The sequence below is a fragment of the Tasmannia lanceolata genome, unplaced genomic scaffold (assembly GCF_043159265.1).
Source record: "Tasmannia lanceolata isolate RefF3 unplaced genomic scaffold, GAP_Taslan_0.1 ptg000008l, whole genome shotgun sequence".
NCBI lineage: Eukaryota > Viridiplantae > Streptophyta > Magnoliopsida > Canellales > Winteraceae > Tasmannia > Tasmannia lanceolata.
The window spans coordinates 30,548,340-30,565,484 of NW_027518685.1; the positions used below are offsets into that span (position 1 = coordinate 30,548,340).

Here is a 17,145-nt window from a genome sequence, read left to right on the forward strand (position 1 = left end):
GCATAAATGAGAAATTACATATTCACATCAGTGGGGAGAGTAGCCCACCCATAGTAAAAGGAGTCCCTCAAAGCCCTTGATTTAGCTAAGCGATCCGCTAAATCATTTGCACTCCTAGGAACATGAATAAAAGAGAGGAATCTATCGTTAATCATAGAATTAATCTCATCCAAAAACTTAGCTAGTCTCCATGGACCGATGCCCATGCCTTGAACCCAAGAAATGACATTTGGCGAATCCCCTTCCACTTCAAGCTTGCCTTCCATTTGATCTCTGAATAAGCTCTCATGTCGACGTGAAGTGCACTAACCTCTGCTTCAGTAGAGTTTGTTGTTCCACCTGGCCCAGAGAAAACGTAGAGAAAACAGGTAGCAATAAAAGAAAAAAGAAGAAAATAAATGGTAGGGAGTTCGGGACCAACTAGGTTGAAAATCCGAAAGTACAGCTTAAGAATTGTGTACTTAATAAAATCCTGAGACAACAAAATTAGAACATACTGGGAAAAGGGCTTTGTAGTGTGTTAATCTTAAGCCAATAGATTTTAGGGGTTTTTGCAAATGAAGTCTTCTACTTTATTTGCAAAAAGAGTCTTTTAGTTCCACAATTTGCAAATAGAGTCATCACTTTTGGGTTGATTTTACAAATCGGATCATACCATCAATCTATGACCAAAATACCCAATTGTAGATTTTTTTTACTCTTAAGAAGCCCAAAATGTCGTTGCATCTGAAAAGATGAAATTTATCTTTTAAAAAGACCAAAATACCCATGATGCTCACGGATATGCTTTGATAAGGCAGGTCACACAGAGTCAACTCAAACCCATGCATCTGGTCGGGCCCACCAATTTGCCTTATTTTTTTATGGGGTGGAGCCCATGTATAGGGTAGGGTTCATAATTTTACAGCTTATGTTGTGATAGGTTGGGCTCATTTTTTATGTATAGGCCAAGAATGCTATGATTGGGCAGGTCCCACGATCTCCACCCGAGCCCATGTATAGAGTAGGGCCCGTAATTTTTGTCTTTTCATGTATAAGAATGCTAGTAGGTACAGAAGGAATTTTGGTCTTTTTATAAGGTAGTTTGTCTTTTTAAATACAAGGACATTTTGGTCTTTTATGAGTAAAGAAATCTACCATGGGCATTTTGGTCACAAACAAATGACATGACCAGATTTGCAAAATTCATTCAAACGTTACGACTCTATTTGCAAATTGTCGAACAAGAACTCTTTTTGCAAATAAAACAAAGTAGAAGACTTCTTTTGCAAAAACCCCTAGATTTGATTGAAGTATGGACATTACAACCATGCAGACTGAGAAGGAAAGGATAAAATTTCTTCTTTCAATAAGGAAAAGCCTAAAATGCTCAAATTAAGGTTGAGCAAAACCTGCGAAAGGTAAATCCTGAAGTAAGATTTCAAATTAGTTCCATACTGCAGCCTGAAAAATAACATTTGAGTCTTTTCTTAAGTTTTCATTTTTCAAGCTCTTTTTTTCCGAAGTATTTTTTCAAGTTCTTGTCAATACATCTCCTTCTCACATGGTCCAGCAAAATAGTCCCAGTGTTAGAAGTCATGACTCCCTTGTGGCAAGTGGCTTGAATGGACAACTCTTGAACAAAGAGCAGTTGCCCTATAAGGCCATAGGAATTCACCAAGCATTGGTTGCCTTTGAAGGCCAGAATTTGGTTGCTTATTTTGCAAAAATCTAGGCTAAAATAAGAAATCACTCATCTGCAAGGTCATCTGGCTTAATGGACACAATAGTCCAGTCATGGCCTTATTCTGTAACTCCTTCCCAAACCAGTCATCCCACCTTATGCCTAAGAACCCCCATTTCCCCCAGCTCAGAAGAAGAAGAAGAATAAGAAAATCTTAAAGTACATATTAACCAGGCCTCAGCAGTCATACAGCACTCCTACGCAAGCTAGTCACAATACATTTTGCTATCACAGATTTTGGAACAAAGGATATGTCAAGAAAGGAAGAAAGTTTTAAGATCAAGTTTGAAAGATCAATATTTATCTATAAAGAGAGGTGGCTCTAGGCACGTGCATGTCATAAGTACATAATCAAGTCCCGGAGAAAACTACTGAGAAGTTACTTGTGATGATGTGAATCACACCCCGTAAGGAGCAAGCAAAACTGTACATATGACAAAATAAAAAAATCCTATTCATACAAATTGCACCAGAGAAGAAATTAACCAAGCATAAGTTTGCAATCCAGTGTCAATGTTACATTCACGCTATCTATATACCATTCATCGAACCATCGGCCTAGACTCCGTTCCCATCTCAGGAAGCTTCCTACTGACTTGAAAACGGCCATGATTTTTTCATGCAAATGCATGTATTGTACCACTATGTTTGATTATTTTCTAGGGAATTTGTAATTAATAGTCTTAAGTTGTACTAATTGATATATTTGAATTATTGAAAGGAGATCCCAAGTTAACTTCATCACCTGCCAAGTCATAGTGTCACCTTCAAGAACCCTCACCGACTTCAAAATTACCGAATGGTCCCTGGAGCAGTTCTTGAGATGCAGATGATGAGGAACAAAATGATCTGGAATTAACCGCTCCAGGGATAGCTAGCCCATGCGAAACAGTCTTATTCGGGAGGCCTGACTGTAGAGAAGTGTGATCTGGATTACAAAGTGACCACCAAGATTTATCCATCGCCAAACTACCTTCAAGAAACTTCATCACCTCGAACATTCTCGGACGGTCCTTTGGGGAGGCCTGAGTGCAGAGCAGTGCTATCTGGATCAGCTGCTCCACCTTGGCATCCCAATAATTGTTATGCAGATCAGGATCAACCAACATGTCCAGCTTCCTCATTTTACAAAATTCTTTCACCTGCCATCAGAACCAAGGTTGAATGATAACATTCCAAGTCATATGACGTGGCAGAACAACTAGTCACAATGAATTTATCTAGAACCAAGATCGCCCCCCCCGAACAACAAAATTTCAAATCATATGAAATGGAATTAGTGCTAGGCAGTGGCACTGTTGTATAGTGGCGTAGAAAGGGTTACCTGAGATTATAAACTTTGATTAGTCATGGGTAACGAGAACTTCCAAAAATTAGGTAACATGGTGTTCAACTAAGTATCATCATTTATTTCAGGAGCCAATTACTGAAGCCTCCCTATATTACAACAACTTGTAGTTTGTCCAATGGATATTTTGTTATTTGAACACACTGCTTGTAAATTCTCACCTTGTCTATGCAAAAGTGGTGAGGTAATGGTCATGTATGGGTTGTTTTAGCCCAATCAAAAACTAAGATGGTATTCCTCAATTGTTTTTGAAATACTAGTGGGATTTTTTCATGCAGCACTACTTTCTGAATAACATTTTCTAGGAACTGAGGGTTTGCTTTATAGACATTCTAAGGTACAGTCAAATGAGAACATTTGTGATAAACGATAATAAGAAACATGTTCATATAGGAATCATCCAGACATACTCAAATAAACTACAAAAGGGGAGTTATTTGGTCTACCAGCAAGGAAACAACTTAATGCTTATTCATGTGTACAAGAAGTATGTTTGCCAAGTTGTTTTCTTCAAAAAGTCCAATAATGGCCAAAGTCAGGGTTGTTTTCTTCCTCCAAAATGCCCCTAATATTTCACTGATGAAAGTATGAGGCCCTATCACAGGATCCATAAAATAAACATGGAAGAGTGCATGGAAGTCCATCGCAAACTATGACCGTGAATTTGAACCTTAAACTTTTCACCTAAAAATCAATGGATTATTTACCACTTCTAAGGAAACACAAATAATCCATATCTAGGAGACCAAAACCTGGTAAAACCAATCTATTTTCTTGAAGTGCAAACCTCGAATCACCATATATTTGAATCCTATAACACACTTCATTTTTTTTTGGTTTTTGGGCCGAGTCTGCTGGCAATGCTTATTCAAAACCTAGAAGTGAGACCTAGACCATATTACTAGACTACACTCCCCGACTCCTTCATCAACCTTAACCTTCAAGTCTATCCTTAATTCCGACGTTAAAGCTGAAAAGGAAACAGATAAGAGCATCTGCTCTGAACCTAAAATATCCAAAGTTAAACCTAGAACTGGTGCATGTGTGCATGTAATAATTGTTTTCTCCTTACCGCGGCTGCTGGCACGGAATTAGCCAGGGCTTCTTTCTCGTGTCATGTCATGATCGCGCACTCGACGAAAGACCTTTACAAGCGGCATTGCCCTTCTTCACTCACGCGATATTGCTAGATGGGGCTTTCGCCCATTGTCCAGGATTCCCCACTGCTGCCTCCTGTGGGAGTCCGGGCCGTGTCTCAGTCCCCGTGTGGCTGATCGTCTGAAAAGACCAGCTTAGCATCATTGGATTGGTCGGCCTTTACCTGACCAACTACCTAATATTACGCAGGCTCATCATGAATAGCCAGGGATATTGAGGAATTTTCATAAAGACAATTTGGGAATCAATCTCATTCTACCTCCGTTTGTTCGTTTAAAGAAATGGAGGATCCCAAAGTCATATTTCTTTTGGCTGCCGAAGCCAAAGTCATATTCTTAAATCATGTCTATCAAACCCGCAAAAAATGAGAAAGAATACAAAAATAGCTCAAGTATAGGTATATCAGCCTAAATGGCAGCATTGAAAGGAAATCATGTGTAAGCTATTATATGAAAATAAGGCAGAGAGAATAATGACTCGGTGCATACCCAGTCCAGCAACATGACATCACCATCGTTTGCAAGCCGAGCAAGATCAAAAGCTCTTTGTCCAGTGATTAGTTCAAGAAGAAAGATCCCATAACCAAAAACATCAGTCTTCTCTGAACACTTTCCGGTGGAGAGGTACTCTGGTGCTATATGCCCAATTGTGCCACGTATAGTAGTGGTCACCCCAATATCTGCATAGTCAATAAGTTTAGCCAAGCCAAAGTCACAAACAAATGGCTCAAATTGCTCATCCAATAAAATGTTTGCAGCTTTCACATCACGGTGAATAATCATTCGTTCACAATGATCATGCAAGTAAGAAAGCCCCCTTGCGGATCCAAGTGCAATCTTCGTCCGTGTTGTCCAATCAAGTGGTGGTTGTGATCGTGGGCGCTCTACAAAAAAGACCAAAATAAACATCCATTTAGAGTATTTTGCAGATATGAGAAAAATATACAGTTCTAGCATAAGTTCTTATTCAATTTTCATCAGAACTATTTGAATTCCGGGCAGGGATAGACAATGACAAACCCAAATATAGGAGAAAATGCAAAAAGCAAGCGGAAAAGAATGCAATGTGGAAGAGGTGAAAAGTACCTCTCAAACATGATGCAACACTTCCATTAACCATATAGGGAAAAACAAGAATTCGCTCAGTGAGTGTCACGCAGAAACCCAGCAGCCGGATGAGGTTTTGATGCACACCGATCCTGACCATTTCTAGCTCCGACTGAAATTGCCGCTCAACTCCTGGTGTTCGTTCTTCTTTAAGTCTCTTTATTGCCACGAGTGAACCATCTGCTAAGCGTCCCTTATACACCTTCCCAAAGCCACCTCGACCAATAATGGTCTCGTTGCTAAATTTCCGAGTTGCAACTTGTAGTTCTCGCAGAGAAAATCTTTTGATATGGCCCAGCTGAACTTCTGCATCCACATCAGCTGTAGAGAGAAAATTTGAACAAGTAAGAACACATGCATGAGTATAGAATCCTTCACACATATGAAGACACTTCATGGGTGGCCCCACTGTGGTATGAACGCATGAAGGATGCTAGCATTTTCCAAGATCCTTAGATATCCAATATATCCATTGTACAACTACTTACCAGGTACATCAAATAAATGTCCTTGTGGCTTACGACGACGCCACCACGCAAGCCTAGTTGCGCCTGAAATCACTTTACCAGCAATCGCTCCATTATTCTTTGCACCATTTCCTCCTGAAATAACACCTCAGAGACACTGGATGAGATACAATTGCAGTTTATTTTTTTATGCAATCATGTAGCCGTAAAACATAACAAGCACCAACAAGCAAACAATTGCAACAGGAAGCCGCCTTGTCAGATGTTGATCATGTCAAACATGATGAATCAAGAAGCTCCCTAACCAGTAAGCATCTAGGAGAGCACATCATTTACCACCCCTCGAATTTGGTATTGGATGATTCAATCTGTTTACATTATGATAACTATGGAAATGTACATGCATGTATACCAGAGTGGAAGCAAATAAAAGCTCAATGTTTGCAACTCATCAAAGGTAAATTAAATGCAATTGCAATGGTTATATTGGACAAAAGAAATAAATGTAAAAGCTCCAATATTATGTCGGATAGAGTAAAAATCCACATGGAACCCATTTTTCGTCAATGTCCAAAAAAACAATGGCTGTGAAGGATCTCCTCAGAGTGCAAGAACCAAGTGGCTCTGAAAAAAATAAAAACAAATGACTAAATCTGATACTGGAATCAGATAAGCCAAATCTAACCAATCTAAGCAGCACCAAGCCAAAAGATGAGCAATTGCAAGACTTCCATAATAAACTTCAATCAAGAGAGATTACTAAAAGAATATGGCACCTCGAGAAGAGATATTTGGTGTTGGAGCAAATGGGGGATGTCGAGATCCTGGGCAAACTTGTGTTGTAATGGGACTGCAGAGTCCTTTGTTATTAGAAGAACTGTAGAATGAAAAAAAAAAAAACAGTCAGCAGCAATAATGCACAAACATGAGTTAAACATAGTCCCTACAGTTCATCATAGAGTAAGTGTTATCATCAAGAGTTGCTAATGAGAAAAAGAAAATTATGTAGACATTCTTATTAGGATAGACTCTAGATTTAGCTTCTCTTCAGTTCATGTTTTTTTCTATATAGATACAATTCTTTTCCATTTTATACTTTTTTTATTAAATTGAAAGAATGAGAATTAGAAATAAATTCTAGGCTCAAGGAGAATAGTTGTGACTAAGCAAAATCATATGACTCACCTTTACAAAGACCAAAAGGACAAAATTTAGCTAAATCTGTATTGGAGTGTGTTGAATGAAATTTTATACTCAAGGAGAATAGTTTGACTAAGTAAAATCATCCGACTCGCCTTTACAAAGACCAAAAGGAGAAAATTTAGTGAAATCTTTATTGGAGTGTGATGAACTAAAAGTTTTATCAAAAGAAAAGAAAAGGTAAATATTATATTTAAGGAGTATTTGTGAACTCAAATTGTCTTCTAAATGCAAGGATGTCAACTCCCAAAATAGTCTTGAATAAAATCTTCATGGGACAAGTCACAACAGTTTCAGTTTTGATATCATCTTGATCGGGATGGAAATGGAAACATTTCGATCATTTCGTGTCAGTTTCGGTGGAAATTTAAAAGGGCATGGTTAACGGATACCCTCGCGGGTTATTTAAATCATCTCGTAGTTTTTGCCGGTGAGATCTATTGCCCCCTTTCCCTTTCACGATTATGGCGGTGTCTCTGAGCAAAATGATGGACAAAGCTAAGTTGGGTGGACTGGTTGAAAGATCTAGGCTAGGATTCTCACGGTGGAGATAACTCATTTGCAGTATGCTGACAACTATTTGGTATTTAGCAGAAGATGAAAAAAATCAAGAATCTGAAGCTTATGCTTTGTTCTTATGAGATGGTTTCGGGTTAGAGACCTAATTTCTTTAAGTCCGTGATGATGGGCACTCATTGGGTGAGGAGAAAAGGTCTTGTTTTTCCTAGAATGCTATGATATAGGGAGGGTTTGATTCAAATACGTGGGTCTTCCATTGTGGTGGGCATCCCAACAAGAAGCTTTGGGATCCACTGATAGAAAAAGTGGAGAAAGGCCCTCCTCTTCGAAAAGAAATCCTCCTTCCCTTGGAGAAATGATTACTCTTGTTAAGTCTGTGCTCGCCAATTTACCTCTATATTAAAGGTCTATGTGGAGCTGCTTGGTCGCTGAGCGTGCCCTTTGCTCTTCAATAAATTCATTGCCATTCAAAAAAATAAAGAAAAATAAAAGTTACATATACAATGAAATACAAGTATTGCTTAATTATTCTGACTTTGTAACCCAATGAACATGAGAGAAACTCTTTAACTACTTTCAAGTGAGCAACAAAAGGGGATAGCTTTGGTTCTACTACAATAAGTATTTTAAGATTTTGTTCTCTATGCAAGGTCTCTAAATACCTTCTAGAGGGGTCATCACGTTTTGCAATAATGCTCCAAAATTTCAAATAATAAGGGTAATTTTGACACATACCTACTATGAGAATTTTTCTTTCCTAGGGTCTTTCTAACCCTCTCATCGTCTGGCATTGTTTGAAGAAATGTTTCATTCAATATTAATAAACTAGTAAAGGTCCCGCCAAACACCGTCTCACCTAGCAAAAAGAAAAAAAACAATAAGAAGAGGAACATAGATGAGCATTCTATCTTGCTCTCAGTTGTTTCCTTACCCTTGTTCTTTCTTGATTTGATTTTCTCAGCATTTGCTATACTCTTGCTTACTGCTTCTACAATAGTCACTCGTTTCAATGGTAGTTGAGAGGAAGCTGACGTCATAGGCTGGTTATTTGCATCTTTATCTTCAATTGTAGGACAGGTTTGATCGGGTTTTCCTGGACTACCTTCACTACCTTTTCCCCCGACAGAATTTTGGGAAAAAACCTTGGATATCCTAGAATGCTCTTGAGAATGCTCGTCTCTTTTAGTACCGTGATTTGAATTGCCAGGGGTAGAGTTTGCTGTATTATTTTGGGAATCACTTGTTACAGCATTAATTGTATTGAACTTGCAGATTCTTGTGGAATGTCCTTGGTGGCGGCAGTTTGAACAGTATGAAGGTAGCTTCCTATAGCGTATATCTTGCCAAAAACCACCCTTTCCAACCCCAATCCATACTCGACGAGGAAGCTTCATTAGAAGATTAACTTCTACACAAATTCTCGCAACATTTGTTTGAGTCAGATTTCTTGTAGGATTATCAATTGAAAGTGCTTTTCCGACCAAAGACGCTATAGCAAATAAGAGATCTTCTTGGAAAAAAACAATTGGGAGAGACGGGAGTGAAATCCAAACAGCGGCAGAGGACGGTTCTGCCTCCGTTGGCTGGAACTTGGGAGTCCATTTAAAGACCTTCATCAGATGCCCATCAATCCACCATCTATTTCTGACCCATATTCGGATCATGTCTGAGATGTTATCTAGCCTAATGAAAACGTGATGAGCATCTAGTAAGGTAACAGTGCAATCACCTCTGAGTTTCCATACCTGACGGGCCCAATCTCTGGTGCAGGCCAAGCTGGGGCATGAGCGGGGGAACTTCCCGACGAGGCAATATTTGAATTTCTCAGCACCTGCACTGATAACAGATTCCTCGAAGTAAATTGCAGGCTCACTGCTGTGAACTTCTACCTTTGAAGAAGCATTGGATGCATTGGTCTGATCATCCACTGTCGTCCCGCCTTGATTTTTCTTGAGGATTTCTGCATAGGATAGAGTGGGTGGCTTAGCTGAAGAAGAAAAATCTCTAGGAATATGGGGCTCAGCATTCTTCTGATTCTCCTTCTCTAGCGCTTTAAGAATTGGGCGATTAGGATTGAGGGTGCTTGTAATTTGAAGATGAGAAACAGTCTCATTGTGGGAGGCCTTTCCGTTCTCCGCCTTGGGTCTCCATTGCAACTTATTCTGATTCTTCCTTGTTGTCTGGTGTCTATTACTTGGATTTCTGAACTGGGTTTTGAGAATTGGAGGATTAGATGAAGTCTTTGTAGAATCTTTAGGAGTAGGATGGAGGGTGGTTGTGTTTTGAGGATGATAAGCAGTTTCATTGTTGGAATAGAAAGTATTAATGACCCAATCCTTGGTGGACTCCTTTGGGTGATCTAAGATGGGTTTGCACTGCAACTTCTTCTTCTCCACTGCTGTTCTTTTTGGCCCATCACAAACGTGGTCTTCCATAGCGTGAAACTCTGACCACCACCACCATAGTCTTTGAAGAAGCAGAGCTGAGGATGGGGTTCTTTAAAGAAGTAGAGCTGACGTTGGGGTTTGGAAAGTAGGCTAGAAGAAGAAGCGTGGAAATTGCTGGGAAGATGGGGGTGGTCTTCCATTTCATTTCATATTTGAGAGATTTATGTCAAAGTAAAAAGGGCCATTTCATTTCATATAGTGAGTTTTTCTTTTAGATATTCCACCTCCTTTTCCTTGTCTTTTAGAACTTCTAGAAGACTTCTTATTGTCTTTAAATCTTTAATATTAGGGAAATGGTATCAGCACTACTGTATTTTGATGAGGGCACTCCTCACTTTATTAAAAGTATGGTATGAAGTATGAACGCACCATAGGAATATAGGATGATCCAAAGCGTCCATGAGATGGACCATAGCCTAATCGGCTTGTGCCCAAAAATCAGTTCCATAGGTTAATCCTTACCCTCCGATCTAAATGTTAGAGGGTTGATCGTAACCCTCTATAGATTGGAGGGTTAGGATTAACCTATGGAAATAATTTTTGGGGCACAACCAATTTAGCCGTGGCCCACCTAATGGACGGTTTGGATCATCCTATGGTGCTGGCCATACCTTACTTTTAATAAAGTGACGAGTGTCATCATCAAAACACAGTAGTGTGGATAACATTTCCCTAATAATATGGAGTTCATATATAGATTAGAGGGCTAGGATCGTCCTGTGGAAATGATTTTTTTGGGCACAACCTATTTCCGTTGGGGCCTATCAAATGAACGGTGTGACTCATCCTATGGTGTGTACGGTACAGTACTTTTTGAAAAAATATTGTACTAGACATGCTCACACCATTTAAAAACTGAGAATTTATATGGTGTAAGCCCTTTTCGTCCCGTATTTTTCAAAAGTACTGTACGAAGCACACATAGGATGATCCAAACCATCCATCTAATGGAACACAATGTAAATAGGTTGTTCCGCAAAAATCATTTCCATAGGATGATCCTAGCCCTCCCATCTATAGAGATTTTCATAATATGCAGTTCTATATAGATCGTAGGGTTGTGATCATCCCATAGAAATGATATTTTGAGCACAACCTATTTACGGTGTGGCCCATTACATGGACGGTTTGGATCATCCTATATAGTGTGGTCCGTTGTGGCCCACTCCCTCCGTTGCAAAATTATTGGTTAACGGTCCTATAAGAATTTGATTTTTCCCACTTAGTCCTTGCTTTTAGAAAAAACAAACTGCCGTTACTTTCTTCCATTAGAATTTTGAAAATGAACAAATTACCCACAACTCTCTCTCTCTTAAAGACCTTTTTAAGCAATAATTTCGCAAAGGGGTGACTAATTGGCAAAAATCCCTTGACGAGTCATGCTCCCCCAAGTTTGACTCTAAAAATTAAATTCATTTGTAAATCTTTTGAGCCATAAAACTGAATACCCGTAAGGGAGGCTTTGGCAAAAATTAAGGTCAGTGCCTACTAAATTGAGAACTCAAGATGTTGATTAAGGCAAATATAAAATATATTAAGTAAAGGGCTCGAGAGGGTGTTCATATTATCTTAAATGGGTTTTCTTGAAGTACACATCATAAGCAAGTAGAGCAAATTGACAGGTAAATCCTCCAAGAAATTTTGAATTAGTTCCACACTACAATATAAAATATGGCATGGATAGTATTTTCCTAAGTTTTCATTTTTAAAGCTCTTGTCACTACCATGATAAGGTGCAATCCAAATTATTTGAATGGATTCATGAACAAGGATCAGATCCTAATTAGAAGATAAATTATTTGAATGTGACTGACTGTTATGGTCTGTTAAATTCCGAAAGAAACTCCAGAGAAAACTAATTAGAAGATAAATATTATGTGAATGAAACCATGTGAGAAGGAGCAAACTAAACTGTACTTATGAACAAAGCCAACCATCCCATTCCCACTAAAATACAAATTGCACCAGAGACCATAAACACCCAACGAAGCGAAAAGTTTGCAATCCAATGTCAGTGTCACATTCATGCATCTATATATCAATCGTCGAACCATAGGCATGGACTGCCATTCCCATCCAGAAGAAGCTTCCCACTGTCTTCAGTTCTGTCTCTGAATCAAGGTTTGCGTATGTAACAGAAATGGAAAATTAATGGCTGAGACAAATGCTTGATGATAATAAAATGAAAAAAATGTGGGTAGTGAAAACAGTCATGATTTTATCAAGCAAATGCATGTATTGTACCAAAATTTTTGATTATTTTCTAGGCAACATGTCTACGTTTAGATCATACTAATTCACATATTTGAAATATTAGAAGGAGATCATAAGTTAACTTCATCACCTGCCAAGCCGTAGCACCACCTTCAAACACCCTCATCACCTCCGACATTATCACATGGTCCTGGGAGCAGTTTTTCAATCCAAACGACGATGAGAAATGAAATGATCCGGAAGACACAGCTCTGGGGATAGCTACATCGCTGTACAACACAGCCTCATTGGGGAAGCATGACTGCATAAAAGGGTCAACTGGATTACAAAGTGACCACCAAGCATTATTCATCCCCAAACTATTGCCTTCAAGAAATTTCACCACCTCTAACAATCTCGGACGGTCCTTTGGGGAGGCCTGAGTGCAGAGCAGTGTCCAGATAGTTCCCATCTAGGTAAGGATGGACCAGTGTGTCCAGCTTCCTCTTTTTATAAAATTCTTTCACCTGCCATCGGAACCAAGGTTGGGTGATAACATTCCAAGTCATAAGACACGCCTGAATAACTAGTCACAATGAATATAGAACTAAGATCACCCCCTGAGCAATACAATTTCAAATAAAATGAAATGGCACTTGTGCTAGGCAGCGGCAATGTTGTAAAGTGACATACAAAGGGGTACCTGAGAATAGAAATTTTGATTCTCATGGGTAACGAGAACTTCCAAAAATTAGCTAACATGGTGCTCAACAAAGTGTCCACTAATTTCAGGAGCCAATTACCAAAGCCTCCCCATGTTACAACAAATTGTAGTGCGGCCAACAGATATTTTGTTGTCAGAATACGTTGCTTGGAAATTCTCACCGCGTCTTTGCAAAAGTAGTGGGATAATGGTCATGTAAGGGTTGTTTTAGCTCATTCAATAACTAAGATGGTATTCAACTTTTTTTGGAATAAAAGAGTGATTTTTTCCTGCAGCTCTATTTTCTGAATAACATTTTTCTAGGAACTTAGGGTGTGGTTTGTGGAGATTTTGAGGTTTAGTTAACTGAGAACATTTGTGATTAATGATAATCAGAAAAATGTCTTGAAAATAATCATCCAGACATACTCAAATAAACTACAAAAGGTAAGTTATCTGGTCTGCCAGCAAGGAAACAACTTAATGCTTATTCAAGTTTACAAGAAGTTATGTACGAGGCCTCTCACAGGATCCTAAAAATAAACATGGAAGATTTGCCCGCAAGTCCATCGCGGACTATGATTGTGATGCAGATAGTAGGCCAAATAAGAGGCATATTTGCCCATTAGTATTTATTTACATGTTTTTAGTTTTCCATGTTATTTAGTTTCTAGGATTTTATTTTCCATGTTATTTAGAATTAGGGAATTTAATTATTTTCCATGGAATTGTATTTCAGTTGCCTATAAATAGGCCTTATATAGTAGAGATTTAACTTTGGATGAATAAAGATTGATTGGCTTCTGTTAACTTACCAACTTCTCCAAAAGCTTAAGCTGTTGGAGAAAGGAGTTATTCATCTTTTATACTTTTAATACTCCACCGCACGTGTGGCTTACTTGGCAAACACGTGGCACATGTGGTCCCATTTTGGGCCGACCATCGCATGTGGATTTACGCTATCCAGGAGGTTTGAACTCAAGACCTTTGGCTCTGATACCATGTTAACTTACCAACTTCTCCAAAAGCTTAAGTTGTTGGAGAAAGGCGTTATTCATCTTTTATACTTTAACAGCTTCTCCCCTCTACAGGTTTCTTCTCCTTCCTCTTCTCTTCTCCTATTCTTCTTCTACTTCTCCCTAAATTCTAATCTTCTCTTCTTCTTCTTCTTCTGCTTTCTCCTCTTTCTTCTGTTTCCGTTCCCGGTCCTACATCAAATTTGGTATCAGAGTGAATAATCCAAGTTGTTTTAGTCAATTTGGTGCTCACATCCGAGACGTTGCCAGGTACGTACAAAACCCATCTCTCACCAATTTCATCTCCCATATTGCTTTGCAGACCTTCTCAGCACTCTCTTCCCTGTAGCTTTTAGGCAAAACCAGTTTATGTGCTAACCTTTCCACCTTGAAACCCTATACACCCAAAACCCCATGCAAATACAACTAAAACCAGCCCCACCATCTCCAAACCCAGCCCAATCGAAACCCAAAATACCCCAATTTCTTCTGAATTTTCAGCCCTTCCAATAAAAAACCAGTCCCTCCCTTCTCTTCTTCTCTTCTTCTTCCTCTACTCTTCCTCTTCTTCTTCTTTCTCCTCTTTCTTTTATTTCCATTTCTAGAAAGTAGTCTGAAATGCGAGAGGGAAGAAATTGCCCAGGTAGAATCATAAAGATGCGAAAATCCCCTCTCTCCCACTCCATCTTTCCAAACCCTTAAAACAGTCCCAAAATCCACTCTTTTGTGACACGCACCGATTCCGAGCCCTTCCCACTGCAAGCTGCCTCTTTTCCGGCGCGATCGCATGCTACACCGGTGCCGCGCTGCCTGTAACTCTGCTTGTATCCGTGAGGCAAGAGGAAACTTTTGAGTTTCCTTCTTGGCAGATACTAAGGTGGGTTACCTTACCGGCTAAGTCTCCTCCAGTGTGCCTGTACGTGTCAATCAAACCAATAAAGAAATGAAGGATAAGGTATAAGTTACTAGTTACGTGGCAATTTAGCTTAGCTATTATTAATAATGTAAAGTTATAAAAAGGGGAGTGGTGACATCATCAGAAAGAAATAAAGAGACTTACAAGGCAAGCTTTCTTTTTCCTCTTGGTTACTTTTTGAGAAAAGCTTTTATTTATCCTATTTCCCCCTCATTTTTCCCTTGACACCCCTTCCATCAAGTAGCTGACTTGACCAAGACTTGTCTGTCACATGAGCTACTGAAGAAAAAAGGAATCCCCCCTCCCCCCCCTTTTCTCCCAGACCCCCCACCCAACCCACCCATCAATTGTATACCTTGTCTTATAAGGCAAACACTTCCCCCCCATATTCCCATAGATACCCCCTTTTAAGTTTTTCAAGCGAGTACAAAAAAAAAAAAAAAAATTGTCCACCCCCACTTATTCTCTGCACAAATTTCACCCCCTCTTTTACCTTGGGCACCCATTTAGATATTAATTAGCCTCCAAATCATATTTCAACCCCTTATTTTACCCCTAGGCACCCCAAAAAAATCAGGACAAAAATAGAAATTCATTTTTTCTTTTTCTCTCTTCATTCTCTCTCTACACTTTCTCTCTCCTCTCTCCATCTACTTTCTATCTCTTCATCCGAGCTATTTCCGCTCGAAAATTGTCCGCGACTTCTACACAGAAGTTGTCCACGAATTAAGCAGAGCACATCTATCTAATTTTCAGCAGCAGACAACAACTATCAGCCCAGTTTAAGGAGAGATCTCAGCCGTGGATCATGTTCCATCATCCGATCAGCAGCTTTCTGACATCCGATCTGAGATCCGCGAAAGGCATTGTTTTCCTTTTGATATCACAGACAAATCTAATGACTGATTTTCACAGATGGTCCATCTTGGACCATGCGACGTTGATTCGCCCCACTATGATGATTGCACCACATGTTCCATATTTCTATGGTTATGGTGACTACTACTATCCCTATGGAGATTTCGAGAATGCGTGTCTAGAATGGATCAAGGCTCTTAATGCATACCATAAGTACTATGGTTATGATCATCAGATAACCATTAGCTGAGTCAAAGATACAGTGTACAACGACGCCAGGTCGAAATAGAGATTCTTCATGCTAGAGCGTCGTTATTTGGGCAAGCCACCATTCCATCTGTGGGAAGAAGTTCATTGTGAGTTTAGGAGGATTTATGCATATCATCATCACCAGAGGTTACTTCGTGAGAGAGTAGTGTATAAACAAAGAATGATGCATGCAGAAGCTGCTCGACGTAAAAGAGAAGCTGAAGCCCGCCGTAAACGAGAAGCTGAATATCCAGAACGTCACATATGTGAGCGGGATTTGCAGAGCCGCTTAGCTATTTCTTCTCCCCCACGACCTGTTGATGATATTAGTTCTCAGGAAGGGGAGAAGGAAGTTGCTAACACTATTGAGGAACCAGATGCTAGTGTCGACGAGACCATTTTAGTTGTTGAACCTATGATTATGTCAAATACAAAGTCCATGATGACAGATACAAAATCAGAGATGGGAGATATAGAACCAGAGATTCAAGTGATTGATGATACATTGTTAGAGCATGGACAGCTTGAGCATTGCTCTGAGGATATCTCTTCCACATCAGGACAGGAGCATAGTGGCAGTGCTGAGTCCCCCGTGGATAATCAGACAGAGGATTTTAGCACACCGGACGACAGCACCAAGCCAAATATGGTTTCAACAGATGACTGTTACTAATTTCATTGAACCTGATGAGACACCAGTGTATGTTGATCTTTTAGATGATGGTCGTGGATTAATACTGCCCCATAGTTATCACGCAATTCCAGGAGTACGTTGCTATCTTCCCAGCCAGTTTACTTCTCCAGAGCAGCTTGAGTTCGTATGATTCTACATAGGGGATTTCTTCCCTCTCACTCCGCCGATATTTCAGACGCTTCTCACGATTGTCACGTGCATTAGACATTAGGAGTGCCTCTGACGGATTGTGATTGCTACTTCTTCAGTTGATCGTCTACATATTTGATCCAGGTGGACTAGAACTCGAAGGCGAGTTCTTTTCAAGCGGGGGATAATGATGTAGATAGTAGGCCAAATAAGTGACATATTTGCCTATTGGTATTTATTTACATGTTTTTAGTTTTCCCTATTATTTAGTTTTTAGGATTTTATTTTTCATGTTATTTAGAATTAGGGAATTTACTTGTTCAATTCTTTTGTGAAAATTAATCTTCAAGAGTTTCTTGGGGGCTGGCTTACTTTCCACCCCCTCTTTAACTTGAGTCTATGGTTGAGGAAGGCTTGTG

General features: G+C 39.5%; 1 protein-coding gene and 1 pseudogene across 4 annotated transcripts in view; both read right to left on the reverse strand.

The window, feature by feature from the left end:
• LOC143885154 (uncharacterized) lies at positions 1-10,136 on the reverse strand. 3 transcript variants are annotated; one of them, XM_077389180.1, is made up of 8 exons: positions 8,453-10,135; positions 8,257-8,377; positions 6,579-6,679; positions 5,824-5,937; positions 5,315-5,656; positions 4,718-5,112; positions 2,469-2,865; positions 1-339 (listed from the first exon to the last, which is right to left on the reverse strand). In XM_077389180.1, exons 1-7 carry the CDS (start codon positions 9,954-9,956, stop codon positions 2,491-2,493), a joined length of 2,952 nt encoding a protein of 983 aa, XP_077245295.1. In that variant the 5' UTR covers positions 9,957-10,135; the 3' UTR covers positions 1-339; positions 2,469-2,490. The 3 variants fall into 3 exon arrangements, 2 of the variants coding, with proteins under 2 accessions (XP_077245295.1, XP_077245294.1); XR_013253158.1 differs by lacking the exon at positions 1-339 and adding an exon at positions 4,144-4,349 and having other exon boundaries at positions 2,728-2,865; positions 8,453-10,136; XM_077389179.1 differs by lacking the exon at positions 1-339 and having other exon boundaries at positions 2,093-2,865.
• Positions 10,137-11,812: 1,676 nt separating this feature from the next.
• The window catches only part of LOC143885155 (LRR receptor kinase BAK1-like), a 41,344-nt pseudogene continuing 36,011 nt past the window's right edge, over positions 11,813-17,145 (reverse strand). The window contains exons 7-8 of the transcript XR_013253159.1: positions 12,313-12,688; positions 11,813-12,079 (exon numbers count right to left, since the gene is read on the reverse strand). The product of XR_013253159.1 is annotated as an LRR receptor kinase BAK1-like (transcript). The remainder of the gene's footprint in view (positions 12,080-12,312; positions 12,689-17,145) is intronic.